This window comes from Cotesia glomerata, linkage group LG3 (assembly GCF_020080835.1).
Source record: "Cotesia glomerata isolate CgM1 linkage group LG3, MPM_Cglom_v2.3, whole genome shotgun sequence".
Classification (NCBI taxonomy): domain Eukaryota; kingdom Metazoa; phylum Arthropoda; class Insecta; order Hymenoptera; family Braconidae; genus Cotesia; species Cotesia glomerata.
In genome coordinates, this window is record NC_058160.1 from 6867239 (window position 1) to 6892395 (window position 25157).

The following is a 25157-nucleotide window of genomic DNA, read 5'->3' on the forward strand; positions in this document are numbered from 1 at the left end:
AAGAAATTTTTTTAAATTAAAATTTATGAGTATAAAAAAAAATAATTTTCTACTAATTTAAAATGCAAAAAGAAATGATGCATTTCTTAAAGTAATTAAGTAATAAGATGACCCAATTTTATAAATGAAGGAGATTTAAATTAAACGCAGCTTCATTAAATTAGTTTGTTTGATACGATTTCATCTTAATGAAAATATTTTTTATGTTGAATAGTAATAATTTTAATAAAAGTAAATTATACAATAAAATTTTAAATCCATATCTATACAAAATCTTTATATTACATTGTCAATCAAATAATATCAGTACAACTTGATAAAGTTTTCACCTCATCCTACTCTGAGAGTTTAATTTCCTGTGCTTTGTAACAACAAAATTTACATTGCGGGTATAATATCCGTCTAAGTTTACTACACCGTCTCAGTTCTAAACTTCATTCAGTTGTCAAAAAGAAAATATCATGAAGATTATTATCTGTGAATTTCAATAATTCAAACTAATATAAAAAGTTTCTAATAAAAATTAAAAATAAGAATAGAATAAACTTTAAAAATTTTTTATTAATAAAAATTTTATTGTTTTTATCGTAACAAATGTATTAAAAAAAAAATAATCGAAACATTGCCTACAAATATAATGTACAAATTGACGGAAATTATCAATTCCATGAGTTAAAACAATAATCTTTATCAATAAGTGTTAAAAATTTTTCAAATGCTAAAATTTGAACTAATTTGTCATTATAAGTTGGATCTAATATATCGTCTAAAGTTTTGTTGACTTTTGGTAGACGATTTTTGTACACATTAATTAAAATTTGTGCACTTTTACATTCTGAAACTCGTATATTCAATTTATTGCTAAGCCATCGTTGTAGGTTTGATGAAAAAATAGTTTCAGTGTTCCATTGATTGTGTGTTATTTCTTTTAAGTAATGACCACACAAATCGGAAATACGTAACGGCTCATACGCTTCATAATTGTAACACTTATTGAAAACCTATAATGAAATGCATATTTAAAATAACTTCTTAATTTACTAAATAATAATTAAGCTAATTTTATACTTACATCACTATCATCCATTTCAAAATCGTTCTCCGATAATGAAAGACTCCAAACAAAATATGCTGCAAACTTTGCGCCATCGTCTAAAATACAATTGAAAAATTTTTCAAATAATATTTCTAGTGGTTCTTTGGAATTTTTTATAACTTTATCTGATGATTCAATCTTTGATAGGGCCAATAAAGCCATCGAACGTACTTGTGAATTATCATCTACTAATAACTTCAATAAAATGGTCCACCAGTCAAGTAAAAGTTCTGTACGGTATTTAAAAGATAGAGTCAATTATTATATTAATATAATAATTAATTTATGTATAATATTATAATACATACCTAAATATTCATTGCCTAATATCGTTGTATCAATATAAATATCGGACATTACTTTAGCAATCGCTAATCTAGAATCAAGTCCGGATGAACTAGTCCAAGAATTGTTATAAAATATTTCATACGAGTCGTAACTAAAATCTATGTTTCTTTGTACTGAAGGCTAAAATTTATGAAAAAAAAAAAATAGATTAATAATTTAATAAAGTATTATCCTTATAATTATCATTACGATAAATACCTGACTAGTGTAAAAGGCTAATGATTTGCCAAGTACTTTTCCAAACAATCTCAAAAAACTAGAACTATATGATGTATTTTTTCTAAAAGTATTTAAAACTGCTGGGCATATTACATTACAATATAAATGCTCATCAATTTTAAGGCTATTCACGTCATCATTATTGTCTAGTTGAAATAAAAAGTCCTGTATTGCATCTTGTATATCTGGATCGATTTCTTCTTTATACAATTCATCACAAGCACGATGAATCGCTAAAAAGAGTAATGGATTTTGTGTGGCCATGGAAAATTCTTCAGATTTTCGACAAACAGTTTCTATTATGTTTGTCCAAGCTAATATTTGCACTTGAATATTAGTATGGGACAATATATTACCCCACACTTTCAACCATTCATTCTTTTCTAAAGTATACTTGAGTTTTATTTTAAGTTGCCAGTTGACAAAAAATTTAACCGTAGAAAATTCAAAACTTTCTTTTCCGAGTTGGTTTTTCAATTGATTTCTACTGACATACGTTATTGATTCATGAAGTACTTGATGATATAATAAAAAAGGAAATTGTTCTTTTCTGAAAAGAAAAAAATTGTTTGAGCTTTTTTTATGAATAAAATATAAGCGAAATTCATTTCAGTTATTAAAATTAGATACCTGAAAGTTTCAGTTTATAAATACTAGAATATTATTAATAATAAACTTACTTGTATTTATAGAGATTCATAAATTCATGTAGAAGATCAATATAAGCCGCTGCTAATGGATAGCAAGCTGATCTATTATTACAACAGCTAACATTTCGAATAATCCACTTTGAATTAGAGATGAATTCGGCTAAATGTATGTTAGATAATTTACATGTTAAGAGTAAACTGCTTTTCGTAATTTCCAAAGCCTGATAATTAATAAGATAAGATTAATAAAAAAAAAAAAAAAAAAAAAAATGAGATATTAATTTATAAAAAGTTAAATGTTGAACAAACCTGAAGTATGTAGCCATGTATTGAATTCCAGCGTGATGATTTACCACTGTTTGCTTCAATGTTAATCTTTTCAAATAACTCATTAAGAAATAAACAAACAGTTCTCTCCGTAAGTAAAGGTACAACAGCTCTAGCAGCTAATTCTCGTGTTGTGTATATTCTACTTTTAGCACATGTTGAAACTAATCTTACGAATTCATCAACCTAATTTATAAAAGCAATCTGTTTAAAATAATGAACACAAAAGAAGAAATAATAACAGTTCGTTCAACTATGAAAATATATTGATCTCACCTTCCAGTCATAATTAGTGTCTAAATTCGACGTGAGATACAATCGAGATAAGAGGAGTAGAATTGATTGAATACTAGGTCGTATTGGATTACTATCATCATTGATGTATGCATTTAGTTGATTAAGCATAAATGGTAACAGTTCTGGATATTTCTCAAAAAATACTCGACCAGTCATTTTATTGTGAACTGTTAAATTTACGTGATCTTTTGTTCTTTGTACACCAAAAATTCGTGTTATTAAAGCGCTGAATAATAATGTCGCAGCATTGCGTTCCTAAAATTAAAAAATTCCGAAAATGAGCTCTATAAAAAAATAATTTGAACATTTTAAATATTATTTAAACTTACAGCCCATGTTTTTTTATCATAACTGTTTATTGCAGCAATTAATCCACTTGAAGAATAAATTTTAGACAGATCTCGTAGCTGGGCATGTTTAAATAATGCACGTAATATATTCAAAACATGCATTTTTACTTCTGTAATTGTTACATTGTCATCACAACTTCCTGAAGTAATTGCACTAGAATAATTCTTTAATTCATCTATCTTGAGATTAGAAAAAAATTTTTCTTTTTCTATAATGTCCATTGCTTTTCTAGATAATTCAAGTTCATCTTGAATTTTTGTTAAATCTAATAAAATTTTCATCAACGAGTTGAAAACTACAGCGTCTGTTTTATTTTTGATTGAAGGTTCAGAAGCAACCAGTGCTTGAACCATAAAAGGTATACCAGCACTACGCCGCGTAGCGCATAATTTTGCATTTCCCGGCGATAACCCAGTGATGGCCATTAGTAATTCATTCAACCATATTTTAGGTAACTCATTCAAATTATTCTGCTTAAGTCGCCATAATCTTGTGCAAAATTGTTCAAACCCCACGTGTGCTTGTTCAAATGCACCTCGATGCTTTGTTTCGCAAAGTAACGTAACTAAATGATCTCCAATTTCTATGATTTGTTGTTTTGGCAATAAGCCTATTATTGAGTTATCATTTTCAATCGGTGATTTCATCATTAGATAGCCAAACAATAAACTGACTTCTTTGACAGTACGCCATGAGCACAGTAGAACCATTTGTGGTGTTACTTTTATCAGATCACATTTGTCCCCATCAACACCCAAATATTTTTTATTAAGATCCATTGGAAAATGACCTTCTGGTGAAGAATTATTTACTACCGAGGAAACTGCTGTGTATAATTCCAAACTAACAGTTATTATATCACTAATTATAAATGACCAGAGTTTAATATCAACTTTTCTGAAACAAATAATTTCAATAAATTTATTACTCGAATCAATTGACATTTCAATAACAATTAATGATTATCAATGATTATAGAACTTACTTGAGATCACAGGAAGAAATTAATTTTCTTATACAAAAAATATATCCGTACAAGGAATGTTTTGCAACAGCATCAATAATATTTTCATTCGCTAATTTTGCAGAAATCTATATAAAATATAAGAGAAGTATTAATTACAAATAATTTTTATGATAAAATTGTATAAAAGTAATACATAAAATAGAAACTCACCTTAGCATGTTCAAGCAAAACCATAATTAACTGAGCTAAAGTATCATTTTCATACAGATTATTTTTCTGATAATTTTTTAATACTTCTTTAATGATTGGTGACATAAAACAAATTCTTAACATATAAGATGCTGTAATACTGTCAAGTGGTCGAATACAATCTCCCAAATTTATTGCTACGTATAACATTTCATCAACTTTCTTTGAGTTTGTCAAATTTAATGTAACCGGATCAATTTTTGACAATATTTGAAAAGTTACTTCTTTATTTGTTTCATACGTATCAAGTAATAAACATTGAAATAATTTATTTACTTGTTCAACATTCCACAATATATCGTTAAAATCGTTTTCTAAAATGTTTTGTTGCAGTTGTAATATACCCAAACTATTTTTTTTTCGTGTATGAGTTGCTCCGATCCGAGTACCACTCAAACATTCTTCGCGAACGTTAAAGAAAAATGAACGATAATAATTTATTGAATTTAATGATTCTTTAGCTAGCTCTGTATACTCTAGTTCGCGTTGTTGATACAACTCCAAATCTTCACATGCTTCTTTCTCTCGTAATTTAAATTTCTCAATTTGCATAACATTTCTTCGAAACACAGCAAGACTTTGACTCATTCGTTTAAATACCTAGTTAAAGTGAAACAAAAAAAATGAGTTATTAAATAAAAATATTTAATATAAAAGTTCAAAAAATTTGCAAGGCTATTAAGTTTCATAATTACTTTTTTGATAACGGGAACGAATTCAAATTTTTCTCCAAGATTGAATTTTATAAACTCTATTATTATATTTAATTCTTTTTCTAAAAATCGTAAAGTGCTTTTTTTAGATTCAACTAGAAGACTGAGTGTGGTGAGTCGAATCTATAAAATAATATTTAATAAATAAAATGAATATTTTAATAATTATTTAATGTTACAATTTTTATACATACTTCTTCACAACAATGTTTGATATATTCATCCAATAAATCAAAGCTTAATTCATTTCTCCATTTTATGTGTTCAGCTGATAAGTGGTCGGAATCATCTAGTTCACCATTTATTTTTTGCTTACGTAGTTCATTAAGCCTCAAAATAATTTCCTTGAATTCCATTTTAAGCAAAGATTTTTATCTTTCTATCCTGTTAAATGAAAATTATAATATAGTTATTAAATAATTCAAAATTACTTAATAATTTAAAATAATTAATGAAACATGTACTTACAAAAATTAATCAGATTATAATTTCTTTATTGATGAACAATTTTAGTATATTTATAGTTTCATATATTGAAACAATTTAAAATTATTTTTAAATAACTATGGATTTATAAATTTAAATGTACACCCAATAAAACCGGTTTTTAATTTTCAGATTGAGGTTATAATCAACATATTTGTATGTGCAAAAAAATTATAAATACAAATTATAAAAATATATATAAATACTTTATAGTTTAAAATTTATACAAATAAATATATTCATTAAAATGAGTTTTTTAAACAATTAAAATTTATACAGGAACTCATCTATTTTGAGTTTATGTTCTGTATACATATGTGCTTGTTTAGTACACTCCGGACTCCGGAATGGCTATAGACATCGTCGAGCATGATCTTAAAGTCACGGGAGCTTCTACTGAACCAGAAATTTTTCTTAAGACACGGATCCTCGTATATCAAAATTGTTGAGATGACTAACTAAAATTATTTAACAGGAAGCTCGATAAGAAAGCTTTAAAAAAGGCCAGTTACTCTAAATAATTATCTTTATTTAAATTAATATAAGTACTTAATAATACCACAGTGCTTTCCGTTAAATCATTTTCATTTTATTTAATTGTTTTTCTGAAAATCTGTAGTTTTATACGAACTCCCGCGTCTTTAATAAATTCGTGATATTATTAAATATATTAAAGTAAATAATTTTATGGGTCATAGATTACGGATATTGCAAAATACTCAATATGTAACTATTGTTGTAATTAATTATTAATTTAATTTTTTTTTTTCGGAGGTATAAATGGATTTAAATCATCATCCGACAAATTCTACGTGTTGAATAGAATAAACGAGAGATTTAAATATAAATTTACATTTATATGACAAAAACTATGATCTAATAATGAATATCAGTGAAATATAAGTATTTGAATAATAATAAAGTTAGCCGACATTTTTAATTTTTGGATTTTGCTTCAATTATTAAATTAGAGCTAAAAAATATTTTTTTTAAATTGCACTTACAGTTTTTCAAATTTTTTACAAATGTAAATTAAAAAAAATTTTTTTGTAATAACTTTTTTCAATAGAAAAAAATTATAAAAATTTTTAGATATCGGCTAACTTAATTTTCATAGTATTTGATACTTGTTCAAGTATGAAAAGAAAAAAAAAACTAAAAATTTATTGACTGTTTAATTTTACAAATGTAATTATACAAGCTGCTCAATTCAATGTCGGGATGGCATAGTTGGAGGGGGTATTAACGACAGCACGTTATGTACTATAGTAAAACTACAGAAAACTAGTAGTATTTATTCATTTAGACATGAGAACAAGTCTGTAAATTTTTCTATCGCATAAATTGAGAGACAGAAAATTAATTTTAGCTAAGGTTAAAAAAAATGGGATATTGCCACGTCGTTACTTGAAACAAAACAATGTACTCAGAAGTATTCAACTCGTGACATAAAACATATTTATCTATATGTTTTATCATGTTCTCGATGTAAAACTGTTTATTATTTGTTGGTGTATGAAAATAAAACTAATTAATTTACTTTATAAAATATTACAGCGGCTGTAAACATGTATATTTTAAATTTACGCTTTCAGAGTTTAGATTTTTAATATTACGTTAATAGAATTTAACAATCATTTAATGAGTCTAACTTGTTAAAATTGTTTTTTATACAGCAAATAAAAAAATATTTTCCGTATACTTATATATATGAACAAAAAAAAATATGTTCAAGGCCCGAATTTCCATAATTTATTCACAGTTGAAAGGAAAAATATTAGCAATTAATAATTTTCTTATTCTTTCAAAATTTTTGTAAAACCGATTTTTATTCTATTTTTAAAAAGTAAATAGCTATTATTTTTTGTTTTAGGCGTAAAAAATCCAATTTCAATTCTGTATTACATGAGTCAGACTCATGTGTAACTCCTGCCACTAGTACGACGTCAATCATTAAAAATCTGTAATTTGAATTTCATCTGTAAAAAAAGTCATTTAAAAATTATGAGTTTTTCAAAAACTATATAGTAGAAGTGATCAAATCGTTTTTTTTTTTTTTTTTTTTTTTAAATGAAATTATCAATTTCTTAACCTAAAAAATAAAAAATTCATCAATCTAATCCTCACAGTTAGTAACTACCACTTATTCATAATATGTTGTTAACGTAGCTGTAATTCAACCTATTTGCTTCAATATTAAATAAATATAATTAAAGGTAAATTAATAATGATTATGATAGTTTACAATGGAGCCGTTGGAATTGACGCGATGTGGAATTTGAGCAATCAGATTTTCTATTCTCATATCCCTACTCCGAAATACATTAAAAACTGTTGGTTGAGTCGTTAATGTATGTGATGTATATAAGGTACAACGAGTGTACATGCATATATTTACACAAACATATGTGTAGGTATACGTAGGAAAAGAAAAAAGAAAGAAGATTGTAGTAGAGTGAAGTGTAGCAAAACTCGGCAGTATAGTATAGGACTCTCTTGAACTCACTCTTACTGATACGTTCGGCTCGTACGGACGCATTGAAACAAGGGCTGGTGTCTGCCCAAGTAACCATTAATTTTACGATATATACGTTATAAAAAATAATAATAAAAGTAACAATAATAATGGTATTGTAATTTTAAATGTTTAATTAGAATATAACATTATATAATTTATTCAAAAATTACATATATTATATTTGTCATACACGGTTGGTATGCCGTATAAACGAGATAGTGCAAGTAGCATCGTTGAATTTTATACACGGGGTTAGCGCTCTAAGTCTTAAAGATGACCATAATTGTCTTTCTCATCGACACTTCTGCATCAATGAATCAGAGGGCATATTTAGGAGGACGCCCGACACTTCTTGATGTTGCTAAAAGCGCAGTTGAAACTTTTGTCAAGGTATAAAAACAACATACGTATAAATAAATGTATCCATGTAAATCTTAATATATAGATATCATAGACACATACACATGTATACATACACACATACATATGTGTATTGTATATGTGGCAATGTACACGCATATATATATATATATATATATATATATATATATATATATATATATATATATATATATATATATATATATACATATTAATGCGTAGCTATATCATGTTTATTAGTTGTGAATAACATTTAAAAAAAAAATTAACCCTGTCTATTTTTTTATGGTAAAAAGTTGATATAATATATGATGTTTTATGTTATAGGTGAGACAGAGGTCACCCGAAAGTCGGTGTGACAGATACATGCTTTTAACATTTGAAGATCCTCCACAAAATATAAAAGCAGGATGGAAAGAAAATCTTGCCACGTTTATGAATGAATTGAAAAACCTTCAGTGTGTTGGCTTGACTACTTTAGGTGCTGCTTTAAAACATGCACTTGATGTTTTAAATATTAATCGAATGCAAACAGGAATTGATACATACGGCCAAGGAAGATGTCCCTTTTATTTGGAGCCTTCTGTGATTGTATTAATTACAGATGGTGGAAAATACACGACTACTAGTGGAGTTCAACAAGATGTAATTTATCTTATAAAATTATTTATTATTTATATTAATTTAGCTCATATTAATAATAATTTTTATTTTTAGTTCACTTTACCTATGCACGCACCAATTCCCGGCTCGGAATTGACCAAAGAACCGTTTAGATGGGACCAGAGATTATTTTCATTAGTGCTTAGACTCTCGGGAACACCCGCGATTGACAGAGACACCGGCTTAGTGGCTAGTGACGCTTCACCAATTGATGCAATGTGTGAAGTTACTGGAGGTAATTATTCTTTTATAATTAAATAAAGTGTATTATATTTTTATAATGATTATTTTTAATTTTTAGGACGTTCATACTGCATAACGTCGCACAGAATGATGATGCAGTGTATTGACTCTTTAGTGCAGAAAGTACAATCGGGTGTTGTGATCAATTTCGAAAAAATAGGTCCAGATCCACCGCCTTTACCGAATGAAATTTTATCACAACAACAATTGACTCTACAACAACAACCAATGCAACCGCAGCCAGTAGTACAACCAGAAGATGAAGAAAATGATGATGAGAACTCATCAACCACAGCTAATGGAATAAAATCACAGTATTTACCTATTCCAGTAGCAGTAGGAAATACAGCTTGGCATTCGTGTCGTAGGCTCATTTATGTACCAAGACAAGCGCAAAAAGGTTTTGCCGTTGGTTTTTGGCCTATTCCCGAAAGTTTTTGGCCAGATTTAAATGCAAGTTCATTGCCACCAAGATCTGCGCATCCCAATGTTAAATTTACTTGTACTAGTCAAGAGCCAATGGTTATTGAAAATTTGCCTTTTGATAAATATGAACTCGAACCAAGTCCTTTGACCCAATATATATTAGCTAGAAAACAACCAACAACTTGCTGGCAAGTATTTGTAGCTAATTCTTATAAATCAAGTGAAGTTGGACATCCTTTTGGTTATTTGAAAGCTAGTACTAATCTCACCTGTGTTAATCTCTTTGTTATGCCTTATAATTATCCGGTATTGTTACCATTACTTGAGGAGTTATTTAAGGTGCACAGATTGAAACCAACTAATGAATGGAGGACACAATTTCAAAATTATTTAAGGACAATGCCTACTTATTATGCTGCATCTTTGAGGAGAGCTTTAACAAGGATGGGTGCGCCAGCACCTTTAGCTCAAACCCTCATTCCAGATAATTTAGACAACTCTTTGTCTTACAGCGTACTAAATTACTTGAAACGATTGAAAAATCAAGCAAAAATCGAATTTGACAGACTATGTACTGAAGTGATATCGAAACAAGCTGCTAATGCCAATGCAAATAAATTTTTAGTTAATGGAACTACGTCACCTGTTACGGAAGGAATTCGTGTGATTCCTCGAAGTCCTTTGAAAAAGGATTTAGTTTCTCATCCTTTACTTCAAGACAAATTTATAGGACTCCGTGATCAATTGAATGAATTTGGTGGTTTTGTTGTAGGTCTTGTAAGAAATCAACAACAACAACGTGGAGTTCACAGTTATAGAAATGCTTTTGATGTACCGAGAAAAAGTTTATTGGACCAAGTAGTACGGATGAGGGCCAATTTCCTTCAACCTGGATTGATGCACACTAAATTGTTAGATGACGATTATGTTCATTCGATGCCTGTTGCTCAAATGGGTAATTATCAAGAGTATCTTAAACGTATGACGCCACCGCTTCGAGAAATTGAAAGTGCACCTGTAAGGCAACATATGTTTGGCAATCCATTCAAAATTGATAAACGCATGATGGTTGATGAAGCAGATATGGATATGGTTGGAAGTCCTTCATCTTCATCAGCATCTAACTCTTCTTCACCTGGAAATCAATCTATGTTAAACTCCACATCTTCGCCATCCAATATATCCAGTAATTCTTTATCATCGGGAATTTCACCATCAACATCGAATTCAAAAAGCCTTAAACGGTCTTTGGATAATAGCAGTGTAAATAATATTAGTCCTATTCTCTCTCGACCATCGGCGAATAAAAGAAAGCCTGGGCCTATTCCAAAAGATTATATAATTCGGAGACGATCATATGTATCACCGTCACCGTCACCTTCTGCTTCGCCTTTACCTTGGACTCAAGTTGCTGAACCAAAACGATCGACTTCAACTCCAATGGATGTAAATTCACCTAACATGTCTACAATTTTAAATTCTACAAATCTACCAACTCCAACATTATCCAATTCAATTCTACCTACTAACAGTACAACCGATAAATTAACAAATGGACTTTCGGATATAACATCAACAACACTGCCTGTTTTCGAATTTTGTCCGAATGAAACATCAGAACATAATAATGAAGCACCTCCTGATTTAGTACCAGTTACACCTAATAATATTCAATTAATCAAACCAGAAATAAAAAACGAAAAAATCGAAGTCAAATTAGAGCATAATGATGTAACAACAAATAATGATGTAAATAATGATAATATTAACAGTATTATTGACATTAAACAAGAAAATCGGCTAAGTAATCACGTTGATGAAAAGCACGATGTGAAATCAGAAAAGGAAAGACCATTAACAAAAAAAGAATTAGATGATGTGCGAAAACATAATTTTTCAATTAGAGAGATTATACATAAAGAAGTAAGAAAACGAGGAACTAATTATTCTACTTTATTTTCTCATATACGTCAAGTTAAGGGAACTCTAGACATTCGAATTGCCTTTGTGCGTGATATTGTGAAAGAATCACTTCGATTTAAACGCCGAACTTTAGCAAAACTTTTAGAGGATTATTTGGGCTCTATTCAAGAAGATGGTTGGGTAACGAATTGTAAAATAAATCACAATGGTGCAAATAAGATGAACTAAATTTATTATTATTTTTTTTTAATTATCTTTCAAATGTACAGTTATATATGCGCACTCCAGAGTGATTTGTAATTTACACTGAGATTGTGTTGATAGTTGTTGACTTATTATAAAATATGTTTATTTTTTTTTTTTCTGGATATAAAAACATTTAAATTAAATTTTATGAAAGGAAGTTTGATAAGTGAGATGTTAAATATTATTGATATTGATAAAAAACATTTTTAATTACAACGGACCAAACGAGCATAATATTTTTCATCTCTTGACTTTTCTCATAAGGCAAATATTTTATTTTATTAGATAGTTAATAAATTTTATTGTTACTATTCATTTAACTCTTACCTACATAAATTTATGTATTTTACAACTATTGATGTGTAGTTACAATTATTATTTTATAAAATAAAAAATTTCCTTAGTTTAAAATAAATCTATTGATTCTTTAGAAAAAAAAATTGTTAAAAATTCCATCAATTGAATTAGGAAAAAAATCATTGTTATTTTAAATAAGTATTGTACTTTATAAATATGGTTGTTGGCGACTTATTTTGAAAGAAAATGGCAAATAAAGAAAATTGCTTTATTAATTTTTTTAATTGATAAAATAAAAAATTATGAAACAAAAGGTGATGAATGTTGTGTTAATATCATTATTGTTTGAATAATAAACTGCGTAATGTAAAGATAATATTGTGTACCTAGATAATTTGTAAATAAATATTGTATTTTTCACGAAGTTTCATTAATAACATAAGAAAAATATTATTATTGTTCTGTACATAAAATATCACTGTAAATATCATCAGAAATGTTTTAAATATAAATTTCTTATGAAGGTTTATCAAGAACGTTTATTCACATCATTAAATACTACCGTTATTATCGTCAATTTATTTTTTAAATTAAGCATATATTGTATAATTTTCTGAGTAGCTTATTAAAATTTAAGTCTTGCATAATTTTAGAGTATGAAATTTTAGTTTATTTTCACTTTTTTAAATTATGGATATCCAACAGTTTAATTTTTTTAAAATGTGATATTATTTTTAAATAATATAAAAAATATATTATTTAAAACAAAGAAAGATCATTTGCATTAGCGGTAATTTTTAATTCTATTTTTCTCAAGAGAAATATATGTATTTATGATTGAAACTATTTATTTTGTACATTGATATTATTTTATTATTATTCACATCTTTTCTAAATTATTCTCCCAAATTATATTTTAAATAATTTATATTTCCATCAACAGCTTATAATAGTAATTATAATATAAGTTTTGCATGAAAATTAATTTAGCAGATATTTAATTAATAATTTAAAAAATTTTTATAACAAATAAATTATGGCAAAAAAAATTGACATAGAAATTTAAAAAAATTAAAAATGCAATTTTTTACAAATAATTTTTTGGAACAAATTAGTTTGTTAAAAAAAAAATTTTAAATTGTCAAGTGACTGCTAACTTTAATGTCATAAGTTTTGCAATTGCAATATTTCACCCTGTACTCGATATTTTTATCGAGTGGATAAAAATTCAATTCAAAATCTGGAAATTACTGCTCACGTTAGTACTTGCAAGTAGGTGAGCGAATTTTTTCATGTAAATACGGCATAAAAATCACGTTCAAAGGATTTACTATTTCAATAAAAATGAACAATAGTTTCGACAAATGGTCACCAGTAATCCAGAAGAAGTAACCAATCAAATAACAATCACCTGCTAACTATTTTAAAAATTTTTTATTCTTATTCTTATACTTGTATAGTTATCAAAATGGCCGCAGTTTAGTTTGCAAAGGTACTACTCTCTTTGCTGTTTGCCAATGGCTCAGTAATAATTAACAAAATATTGTGCGTTTATGAGAGTGACAATATACTAATCGTATGAATATTGATTGATATACATATAAAATTAAATCGTATAATCATTTCCAAATCTGGTAAATATTTAAAGATTTATTATTTTTTTATCCTCTAGCTCTCGCAGCGGTGTTTCTCTATCATTTATCTACCTTACTCTTTTCCCGATTACTATCTTGACTCGTCTTTTCTAGTTCTCTCTCTCATACTTTACCGGACCAAGCCCATTGTCTATCGACTAATTTATTTATAGCTAATATCTTGTGAAAAATCGTTTGTCAGTTCATTATTACAAAATAGTAATTTTTGTCTAATGACACTTTAGTATGATCGCTTTACTTAACTCAATGAGAAAACCCTTTTTCATCTTCATAATTTGAACATTAACAATTTTTTAATAAACTAGTGTGTTTATATTAATTTATGTAGTTTTTAAATCTACGGATAACTATTAACAGATTTATCACAAATTGTGACTGGATTATGTTGCGGCATCATCATTCAATGCAAAATCAGTTACGAGATCAAAGCAGGTTAGAATTTATATGCAGCCTTGTTAATCATTCAAGTGAAACGATGGTAGCTATAAGTACTGCGAGTTAATAATTAAAATGAATAATTTTATAGAATGGTTGGCCCAACTCGTCAAATGTCACAAGGGAATATGATGCCGCCACATCAACCACAGCCACATATGCATTTACATCGTGGTATCCATGCTCCACAACAAATTATTTCTATTGCTGGACATCAAGCAATGCACGCACATCTTCCACATTCCGGACCTCGACAACCTCTCATTATTGGTGCAAATTCACAAAGTCCAAATGGTAAGTTGTCTTCTTTTTAGTTATTGAAAATTAACATTCTTACTTATTTTATGAACCATAAGCCTGTAGAAATTAGTTGCAGATAATGTTTGCATCTACAATATTATTTATTTGACTAATCGATGAGTTAAGCTTGAATGTTTAAATCATCTCATCATTTTTATAAATTTTATTCTCCCAGTCTTGGAAAATTAGATAAACAGTAAGTCCATACATGATAATTTATCAATTATCATAAAACGTAATCACAAAACGTGTTAAAATAATGAAAACAATTTTTCAAAGTTAAAATCATTTCGATTATTTATCTTTACAGTTAAAATACTACGTACTTTATCTAAAATGATTGGAAAAAATGTACACATTTTAATTTTACAAAGTTCTCAATTTTTCAGAATTATTATAATAATATTATATTTTTTAAATTTATCATTTAACTCTAATTTCTACTGGTTATTTATAGGTTGGCATGTGGTACTCTCATATTCATCCGTTAATTAAACGTTATCATGATTATCTAGGTTTATTTGGTGAAATTGCATCTTGTTTTGCACGCTCATTTTAATATTTTGTTGGCTAAACAGTTAAACCAGTTTATAAGCAGTGATACTGAAAAAAATTTTATAATAAATTAGTTTCCAAAAGTCCAACTAGTGTCGATTATATTTTATTATAAATTATTATTATTCAATCTTTAGACGAAATTAATGAAATCAATTTGGAAAAAAAAAGCTCAAACGTTCAATAGATTATTTTACATCTTCGATATGTTTAATTTTGTTAGGATTTCGACTCATATTAACTCTGATCTTCCTGAGTGCCTTTCTAATTGATGTGGAAGGTAAAAAACATCAACCAAATTTACCGTATAGTATTGAAAATTTGGACCTGTTGTTTGGGCCAACGGGATGCATCGAAGGTCGGTTTTATTTAATTCATTACTTCGAATCTTCATTTTCTTTAAACCAAACTAATTCTGACCTGTAATTAATATTGGGGATCAACAATTAATAATTATTCAATATTTTTAACATTTATTATGCTGCAAAATTAAAAAAAAAAAAATTATTTTTACAAATCGTTTATTTCATCGGGTAAAAGTAAAATACATATGTGTTAGACTAAGACTGGTTGATATATCATTAAAAATTTATCTTTAGTCATTATTCTCAAGTAATTTGATCATATCACTACTTTTTCATTTGAAATATCATGTTTAAAACTCTTATTCCTGTGTTTACGTTCACAAAGCTTGTTTATTTAGTACCGTTTTATTTTATTTTTTCCTTTTTAAATATTCTTTTTATCTTTGCAACTCTACTATATACAATTCTTATGACTTTTGAATGCTTTTATGAGTAACACAGTAACATTTTATGACTAATACATGATTATTATTTTTCATATTAACATTATAATCTATATAAAAATAATAATGTTTAAAAAATAAATAAATTAATTAATTAATAAATAAAATCGTTTGTGCTTAGGCACGATGGTAAGCATCAGCGTGAATAGACAGTCAGATGCAGCTGTTCCAGTCAGTCAAACGGTTGTACAGTATCAATATCAAGGTAATATGCAACAAGTAAATTCACCTCATCAACCACAACAACAGCAGCAGCCGCAACAAAAACAACAACAACAACCAAGTTCAGGTGAAAATAAATCACCAACTCGTGATGGAAGCAGAGAATCTCGAAATCACAGTCCGTCTAATCAAAATCACGCAAATGCTACAAATACAAATTTGGCAAACATGAAAGAGAAAACACCGATGTGCTTGGTAAATGAACTAGCACGATTTAATAAAATTCAACATCAATATAGACTCACTAATGAACAAGGACCAGCGCATAAAAAGAGGTTTACTGTAACCTTAAAATTAGGGGAAGAAGAATATGTTGCTGATGGTCCAAGTATTAAGAAAGCTCAACACAGTGCAGCGACAGAAGCACTCACTAAAACATTGTATATACAACCACCACCAAAACCTAGATCTATACGAATCGGCCACTCAACAAAAAGCCAAACTGGCTGTGGTAATTATACAAGTCATTTACCACCGACTGTTGAGTTAAATGCATTAGCTATGAAACGCGGTGAACCAACAACTTATACATATAAACATGCACCTTCACCACCAAATATACCTTTCAATAATCTACCAGACCCTCGGATGTTTAATCCGAATTTTCCTCGTAATATAAACCATCGTTTTTTTCACACAAAACCTGAAGGTCTTTACGTAGTCACACTTAAAGTTGGTGAGCGTGAATTTATAGGACAAGGTGTAACTGGTCAAGCAGCTCGACATGATGCAGCAAGCCGAGCTTTAGAACAATTACGGCAGCTACCATTGCCTGAAGAGATAACATCAACTACCACTAATGAAAATGGTGCGAGTCCAGGCATTGAAGATTTCAATGCTGAACTTAAAAGTCCAGTCTCTTTGGTACATGAGACAGCATTAAAGAGAGGACTATCGGTCAGCTTTGAGGTTGTATCTGAGAGTGGTAAACCACATATTCGTATATTCAAAACAAAATGCTCTGTTGGAGATACTGTTACTCATGGTGAAGGTTCTTCGAAAAAAGTATCGAAAAAACGAGCAGCCGAACTTATGCTTGAAGAATTAAAAAGACTTCCTCCTTTGCCTACAACGGTACAATGTCGGCCAATCCGTATGAAACGTAAACCTCCCGCTACTAAAAAAAAATCGCGGAACCTCATAAAAGATTATCAAGAGCCACGATCTGATTCTGAAATTGCCGATGAAGTTAATCCTATTTCGCGTCTCGTTCAAATACAACAGGCTCAAAAAAAACCAGAGCCAATTTACACGTTAATTGAAGAAAAAGGTGCACCCAGACGTCGTGAATTTCTTATGGAAGTATCTATCGGAAATATTTCGGCACGAGGAATCGGACCAAATAAAAAACTTGGTAAACGAGCTGCAGCTGAAGCACTTTTAACCAAACTTGGATACAGTAAGCCTGATGTTCAACCAATTAAATCGTCTATTAAAACAGCTGACAGTGAAAATTCAAATACTGAAAGTAAACCGAGGAAAGTAACTTTCCTTGAAGATGATAAACAACACCAAAATGAAACTCCGAGTCATCCAGTTGGCGGTACAATTGGCCGTCAATTAGTTCCAGGTTTACTTCTAGTTGATGGTGGTCAAGAAAATAAAGTTAATAGTGGTCCAAGTGTTCAAGTTGTCGCTGAAGAATTACGAGAGCAGCAGCAGAGTAATACCTCTGGTATATCTCCAAAAGAGCAGTTAAAATATTTAGCTCAACTTCTTAACTTTGATGTTGAATTCAGTGATTTTCCAAAGGTACGGTTTAATTTTTTATATTTACTTTTTGTTTAACTATAATTTATTAATCATTCACAACTAATTAACATTAAGTAAATTAAATGCAATCGTTTAAAATAACAGAATTTTCAGGGTGTATACAAGGAGTATTTATCATTGGTCTCACTCAGTACTGATCCACCTCAAGTTTGTCATGGTCATGGTCCAACGACAAGTGCAAGTAGAGATCAAGCCGCTCTTACTGCTTTACGCACTCTTAGTAAACTTGGATTAGATAGTGTTACAAATACACAAAAAAAAGAACAACCTGCCTCAAGTGAGCAGACTAAAAATCAAGCGAAGAATAATATTATTAATCAAGCGATCGATAAGTAACATTGATTGGTAAAACTGAATTACGACATATTTCATTTTTTCCAATCTAAAGGTACTTTTTGCTTTGTATATTATAGTAGAAATCCTACAAATTCGACTTGGAAAGAGAGAGAGAGAGAGGAAAATCTATTTTCGTTAGAATTTTTTTTTTACTCGTTTACTAGTACACGATCAAAATAAGACGAGATAGCTTTCCCTCTCTGCTTTTCGTAGTCAAATTTATGGAAGTTCTCTTGTATACCAGTCATAAAGCGTGTTTTTTAAACTTTTTTTTTAAGTTTTTTATGTTATTTTTTTGTTTTTATGTTTTTTTTTTGTCTTAAATACATTGAATTGCTGACATAGAAGCAAGAAACTAACAGTAGTAATGATCGCTTGAAACCATTATCGAATCGCGTTTATAATTTACTCGCAGTATTATTGCCCTTGCGGAATACACTTTTAACGAAAATAATTTGAGAATTTCTTTTTATTATTATGATTACTATTTACTGTGGTTAGTTTTTTTTTTCGTTTTATTCAAATGATAATCTTGGCTTGTCTTCCGTTTGGGCAAAGTAACACGACGAAATTACAAATAAAATGTCGTTTAAAATTTTATTTATCAAACACGATCGAACTAAACAAACTAAATAATATCTCAGACAAAATTGCGGCCATTCCCTCAATTTCATTTAATTGCTTGTTCTTAACTTCCAATTCATAGTAGATCTTATTCTTCCTTTCATTAGTACAACCTTTAATTAATTTTGATCTTTTGTATTTTTATTTCAAAAATAACTTTTTTTAATTTCAATTAAGGTAAAAGCCCCAATAGATTATCACGTACCAGTATATGATCACTCCATGTATTTGTATATCTATATTCACAAATATAGGTATACAAATACATGGAGTGATCATATACTGGTACATGATCATCTATTGGGGCTTTTACCTTACTGGTACTGAATTCAAAAACTCAAAAAATTTTTTATTTAATGGTATTATTGTGATTGAATCCATTTTTCTTAAATTGTTATTAATGGTTTGAAAAAATCATTATTATTATTAATATTATTATTATTATTATAATTATTATTATTACAGATATGTATATTATACAATATTTTTTTCAATCAATTATAAAAAAAATTGTTACAAAAAAAAAAGAATTTTAAACAAATTTTTTTTCTTTGTTTTGGTGAAGACAATATTTTATTATTCACCCCGTTGCCTCGTGATTGTCACAAGATTAAAACTGAATTTTGTTGCAAAATCTTGAAGCAACGTTACTGAATTGTATTCTATTGTCTCGCATTTATTTATATGAACTTATGATATTATGATTGTTACATAATTTGGGGGAGTCGGTATATGGAGGTGAAGGAAATCGAGGACATGAAAGCTTATTAAATGGTGTTATGCTAAATATGCGATTAATATATTTTTTAGAATTAGAACTTTTTTCATTGTTTTATTATCTTGTTTTTGTGAATGCATCATTCCCCTATTTCCTTTTGTATTAAACCATATTGTTTATAAAACCGACAATTCCTAAATAAGTTCAATCTTTTTATCATTGATAATATAAACGTACTAAATTAAAATAAAAGTCAAATAAAGAGAAATAAATTGATATTCCCATGTTTATTTTGTGTTCAACATCTCTATATGTATATATAAATATTTTTTTTTTAATTACCTTTTTACGTTTAAATAGTTCAAGTAATTTTTTTTTGTACTATCAACATATTTAATATATTACACTATGTGTGTAACTATGATAAATATAATTTTCATTTTTCATATTATAGTAAGAATATTAAATACACTAGGTGTACGTTTTATTTTACCAAAAGAACCGCATTGGTTCTGATTATTCTTTCTTTTATTTGGCAAAAAAAAAACTACTATAAAAAAAAACTTTCAATTACAAGCTTCAATAACTCAGGGAGTTATTTTTTACTTTCTAAGGCATTGTTATTGAAAATATTTGGATGTTCCATTGAATCATTGTTAGATAATCTTAATAAGATTATTAATTAATAATTAATACTTGCAAAATAAAATATGTTGATATAAATCGCATTTTGTATATAGATATTAAATTTTTATTTATTGAAATAGACGCTTAATATAATTATCAGGCCAATTTTAGTAATTATTTTATTTCTCGTACAATCTAAAACTAATTTTGTTTTAAAAGTTAGAAGAAAAAATTAAAAAAAACATCGAATTTTGAGTTTTCAGGCAAATTCAATTTTATTGTAAAAAAATTAATAAATTTCTTAGTAATAAAATAAAGAATATTAGTTTTTTTTTTTATTTTTTATTAGCTAAAAATAATTTTTTTTATTTTTTAATATTTTTACTGAAGTATAGAAGTATTCTGATGCCCCAATTAAAATTTAAGTGCCAGAAATCAAGATGATACTATTGATAAAAAAAAAAAACACCTGTCAATTGTTTGGAATGAAAATTAACAATTGGCAAGTTGAAAAATATTTTTATTATTATCATAATATATATATATATATATATATATATATATATATATATGCTATATATATATATATATATATATATATATATATATATATTGTAAGTATTTATATGTTTTACTATAAATTTTTTTTTAATCAAATAAAAGGTCACCTGAAAATTGCTAAAATTGCACTATATGCAAGTAATCTGAACTTAGAGAGTCATCTCACGTTTATAACTAGAGATACAGACCCGGTAACATAATTTCTCTTTGACGGATTCCGGAAGGAGGCAGACTGTTAGAATGTTGACAGAACCAAGAACCAAGATCAGCTAGAACTGACACTTTACCGAGAAAACGAGTTCTATGAAAGATTTTATCTTTACAGAAATCAACTCAAACAGATTTTCATGAAATTAATGTATGTAGGTGGAATAATAGAATCCGGATGAATTATATTTTTATTTTGGTATTTTAAAATAAAATAACAATCTGAACCCAACTTTGAATCAAATGATCGATTGTGTTATGTATACATAGCATAAGCATGTGTAGGTAGTAGATATTACATTACATTTATAGTCTCTACGTGTCAACATTGAAAAAGCGCTAACTTCACGCTGTCGAAACATAATCTCACACACAAACATTAATATTTATACATACACATGTATGATGATTCACTTATACATACTCCTGATGTAATGCGAAAACGGTGTGTCGTGAATTATTGTGGACATTGTAGGTGATTGAAATTGAATTGTGCAGTCGGCGTGGCGCGGCTTCATCAACAATTAACGTCACACCATGGTAAATTATATTTATTGTTCTTATGTATTTATTAAATCTATTAAATAATTTCATTATAAATTAACCTTTCAACAACAATACACTTTTTTGATAATCACCAACAATGTTTTTCATCGATTTCTAATAATTAATCTGACAATTTGTTATACAAATTATAATAAATTTATGGATCATTTTATGATGTAATTAATTGTATAATTTATTGCATAAACAATAAAATTTTTAATAATGTCTTACAGGGAAGATTAAAATGGAGCGCAGTAATAGGACTGCTATTTTTCATACTAGAACTAGATGCCTTTTATGTTCCTGGAGTAGCCCCAGTTGAATTTAAAAAAGGGCAAAAAATAAATGTCAAGGCTGTAAAAATGACAAGTACGCGTACGCAATTACCGTACGAGTATTATTCATTGGGTTTCTGTAGACCAAAAAATGGAACTGTCGTCTACATGTCTGAAAACTTGGGTGAAGTTCTCCGAGGTGATCGGTAAGTTTATTTTTTTAATTTATTCAATATTCTTCTGTATCATATCAAGCAAATTGTTCCTGATTTTTATTATTTACATTTTTTCAAACAGAATTGTCAACACTCCGTATGAAGTAGCTATGGGGACTGATGTAAGTTGCAGATTGTTATGTCACACGCCGCAAAAACCTATGAATTGGAACGAAAAAGAATCCAAAACTGTAATCGAACGAATACAGCATGAATATACGGTTCATTTGTAGGTTTAATAGTTTTTCAATCCTATCATTGTTTTATATTTGAATTAAGTTATTAATTTATTGTTAACATTGCAGATTAATAGATAATCTGCCTGCAGCTACTAAAAAAATCCACAAAGATGATAATGATAATGATATAGTTTATTATGGCTATCGGCTCGGTGGTGTTAAAGGCGATAAAGTATTCATAAATAATTATCTCAAGCTCAAACTTAGTTATCATAAACATGGAGAGTAAGTAGTAATAAAATTTATAATAATAAAGAAGTAATCATTGTTTGTAATGGAATTTGTTTCATTATTCAAATTAAATAATTGATAATTTTATGAATCTTACAGCAATGAATTTAGAGTAGTCGGTTTTGAAGTCGATGCGAGATCTGTTGATTTCAGCGAAGTAGAATTTAAAGACAATGACTGTCAACCACCGGGAGACATTTCTCCACAATACGTTAATCCAAAAAGAACAAGAATTTTATTTTTATACTCTGTTGAGTGGACTGAATCAGATATCAGTTGGGCTAGCAGATGGGATGTTTATTTGGGGATAAATGATGTTGAGATACATTGGTTTTCAATTATTAATTCTCTTGTTGTTGTATTCTTTTTATCAGGTAATGCAAATATACTTTTTAAATTTATAAAAATAAAACACGTGTGTTTAATATACATGTGTATATTTATATTAGATAATCAAAGCAGCTGTTTAAATTTTTCATATACAATTAATTACTATTGTCAATTTATTAGGAATTCTTACGATGATTATGGTAAGAACATTACGAAGAGATATCGCCCGTTATAATGCAGGCGATTGTGACAGTCTAGCAAGCTTGGATGAATCAATTGAAGAAACAGGTTGGAAATTAGTCCACGGCGATGTATTTAGACCACCAACTAATTCTCGTCTTTTTGCTGCCGTTATTGGGAGCGGGATTCAAATATTTTTCATGGCGCTTATTACAATATGTACGAAATATAGATTACTAATTACTTTATAGTTATTTCTAAAAATTTAAAGTTAATTTGTTTATAATTTTTTTTTATTTTTGCAGTCTTCGCCATGTTAGGAATGCTTTCGCCGGCTAGTAGAGGAGCACTTGCTACATGTGCAATTTTTTTTTACGCTTTTTCTGGGTTAGTCGCAGGTTATTTTTCAGCACGGTTGTATAAAACAATACGTGGAAGACAATGGAAACGTGCTGCACTTTTAACAGCAACATTCTATCCTGGAATTGTATTTGGTACATGCTTCTTCCTTAATTTTTTCATTTGGGGAAAACACAGTTCCGGTGCAGTACCATTCACGACAATGTTATCACTACTGTGTCTTTGGTTTGGTATTTCTCTTCCACTTGTTTACCTCGGATATTTCTTCGGATATAGGAAACAACCATTTACACACCCAGTGAGAACTAATCAAATCCCGAGACAAGTACCCGATCAATTATGGTACATGAATCCAGTTTTATGGTAAGTTGTTCGATATTATATTATTTATATTTTTCGGTAACCGAAAAAAGTTTCACTGAGTAAAAAATAACATCTTTACTGAATCTTAACAAAAATTGTCAATTAAATAAAAAATTTTTAATTATTGGACATATTCACCCGAGGATGGTATGAGTGCTCATACCGACAATAATGTGGTGAAAATAGTTAATAAATAAAAATTTGATGAAAATTAAATTAGTGTACCATCAACTGGACGGGAAAGTTGGCTTACAATAGTAACAAATCTCTTTATTAAGTAAAATCACCGATTTTAGGAATAATGTTTAACAATTATTTATATTAATAAATAAAATTGATATTAAAATTAAGTAAATTATTTTTAGTACACTGATGGCTGGAATATTACCATTTGGAGCAGTATTTATTGAATTATTTTTCATTTTAACTGCACTATGGGAAAATCGATTTTATTATCTCTTTGGCTTCTTATTCCTCGTATTTTGTATTCTAGTTATTTCATGTTCACAAATATCAATTGTAATGGTTTACTTTCAACTATGCGGAGAGGTATGTATTTTCGAATAATTTTATTTAATAATTATTTTCTTCCATATCAGAATAGCAATTAACCATTATTTAATTAACTGTACACAGGATTACAGGTGGTGGTGGAGAAGTTTTGTTGTAAGTGGCGGTTCAGCTGTTTACGTATTTGCCTATTCAGTTTTTTATTTCATGACAAAACTTGAAATTACCGAACTAGTGCCAACGTTAATGTATTTTGGATATACCGGATTAATGGTTTTGACATTTTGGTTGCTAACCGGAACAATAGGATTCTTTGCTGCGTATGCATTCATTCGAAAAATTTATGCTGCGGTAAAGATTGACTAGTCGTTAATTTCTTTATAGATGTCTTTTTCTTACAATTAAAAAAAATAATAATAATTAAAACAGAGACAATTTTCTATTACTATTGATATGTGTGAAAACGTATCCTGCCTAATTTTTGGCAATCGAATAAATATATCAAGTGAATGAGAGAATGTATGATATAAGTATAATTAATAAAATATAAAAATAATTTCTTAGATTAGTTTATATAAATTTAATATATATTTGTAAGAAAAACAAAACTAAAAATTTTCCAAAACACAAAATCAGTTAAATTATTTCTTTGGTGCTTTGATGAAAAGTTAAAAAAATAGATTTAAA

The 25157-nt window shown here is 28.3% G+C and overlaps 4 protein-coding genes across 6 annotated transcripts; 3 read left to right on the forward strand and 1 right to left on the reverse strand.

Annotated features, from left to right (window-relative positions):
• Positions 1–593: 593 nt before the first annotated feature.
• On the reverse strand, positions 594–5852 carry LOC123261577 (thyroid adenoma-associated protein homolog). The gene is made up of 13 exons (XM_044723246.1): positions 5686–5852; positions 5412–5601; positions 5200–5340; positions 4466–5104; positions 4274–4380; positions 3267–4185; positions 2917–3192; positions 2623–2826; positions 2344–2534; positions 1643–2213; positions 1405–1564; positions 1073–1326; positions 594–1001 (listed from the first exon to the last, which is right to left on the reverse strand). Exons 2-13 carry the CDS (start codon positions 5571–5573, stop codon positions 660–662), a joined length of 3966 nt encoding a protein of 1321 aa, XP_044579181.1. The 5' UTR covers positions 5574–5601; positions 5686–5852; the 3' UTR covers positions 594–659.
• Positions 5853–7947: 2095 nt separating this feature from the next.
• LOC123261578 (integrator complex subunit 6) lies at positions 7948–12202 on the forward strand. The gene is made up of 4 exons (XM_044723247.1): positions 7948–8611; positions 8930–9247; positions 9320–9500; positions 9567–12202. Exons 1-4 carry the CDS (start codon positions 8495–8497, stop codon positions 12083–12085), a joined length of 3135 nt encoding a protein of 1044 aa, XP_044579182.1. The 5' UTR covers positions 7948–8494; the 3' UTR covers positions 12086–12202.
• A 1574-nt stretch (positions 12203–13776) lies between these two features.
• Positions 13777–19255, forward strand: LOC123260492 (double-stranded RNA-binding protein Staufen homolog 2). 3 transcript variants are annotated; one of them, XM_044721610.1, is made up of 6 exons: positions 13777–13892; positions 14413–14487; positions 14582–14784; positions 15569–15703; positions 16275–18127; positions 18242–19255. In XM_044721610.1, the coding sequence occupies exons 2-6, from the start codon at positions 14438–14440 to the stop codon at positions 18482–18484; spliced, it is 2484 nt and encodes an 827-aa protein (XP_044577545.1). In that variant the 5' UTR covers positions 13777–13892; positions 14413–14437; the 3' UTR covers positions 18485–19255. The 3 variants fall into 3 exon arrangements, with proteins under 3 accessions (XP_044577545.1, XP_044577544.1, XP_044577546.1); XM_044721609.1 differs by having other exon boundaries at positions 13784–14034; XM_044721611.1 differs by lacking the exon at positions 15569–15703 and having other exon boundaries at positions 13787–14034.
• Positions 19256–21529: 2274 nt separating this feature from the next.
• On the forward strand, positions 21530–25026 carry LOC123260618 (transmembrane 9 superfamily member 4). Its single transcript, XM_044721828.1, has 9 exons — positions 21530–21761; positions 22001–22248; positions 22340–22486; positions 22563–22721; positions 22827–23101; positions 23238–23456; positions 23543–23960; positions 24326–24509; positions 24597–25026. The coding sequence occupies exons 1-9, from the start codon at positions 21759–21761 to the stop codon at positions 24834–24836; spliced, it is 1893 nt and encodes a 630-aa protein (XP_044577763.1). The 5' UTR covers positions 21530–21758; the 3' UTR covers positions 24837–25026.
• The last annotated feature ends 131 nt before the right edge of the window (positions 25027–25157 follow it).

Coding starts and splice junctions, on each gene's coding strand:
- LOC123260618 (XM_044721828.1), top strand. Junction 22,249..22,339: donor GAAGTTCTCCGAGGTGATCG/GTAAGTTTATTT, acceptor TTTTTCAAACAG/AATTGTCAACACTCCGTATG. Junction 23,961..24,325: donor TACATGAATCCAGTTTTATG/GTAAGTTGTTCG, acceptor AATTATTTTTAG/TACACTGATGGCTGGAATAT.
- LOC123260492 (XM_044721610.1), top strand. CDS start 14,438: ATGTTGCGGCATCATCATTCAATGCAAAATCAGTTACGAGATCAAAGC. Junction 14,488..14,581: donor CAGTTACGAGATCAAAGCAG/GTTAGAATTTAT, acceptor ATAATTTTATAG/AATGGTTGGCCCAACTCGTC. Junction 15,704..16,274: donor GCCAACGGGATGCATCGAAG/GTCGGTTTTATT, acceptor GTTTGTGCTTAG/GCACGATGGTAAGCATCAGC.
- LOC123261577 (XM_044723246.1), bottom strand. CDS start 5,573: ATGGAATTCAAGGAAATTATTTTGAGGCTTAATGAACTACGTAAGCAA. Junction 3,193..3,266: donor ATGATAAAAAAACATGGGCT/GTAAGTTTAAAT, acceptor TTTTAATTTTAG/GAACGCAATGCTGCGACATT. Junction 1,565..1,642: donor TAGCCTTTTACACTAGTCAG/GTATTTATCGTA, acceptor CATAAATTTTAG/CCTTCAGTACAAAGAAACAT.
- LOC123261578 (XM_044723247.1), top strand. CDS start 8,495: ATGACCATAATTGTCTTTCTCATCGACACTTCTGCATCAATGAATCAG. Junction 9,248..9,319: donor CTAGTGGAGTTCAACAAGAT/GTAATTTATCTT, acceptor TTTTATTTTTAG/TTCACTTTACCTATGCACGC. Junction 9,501..9,566: donor AATGTGTGAAGTTACTGGAG/GTAATTATTCTT, acceptor TTTAATTTTTAG/GACGTTCATACTGCATAACG.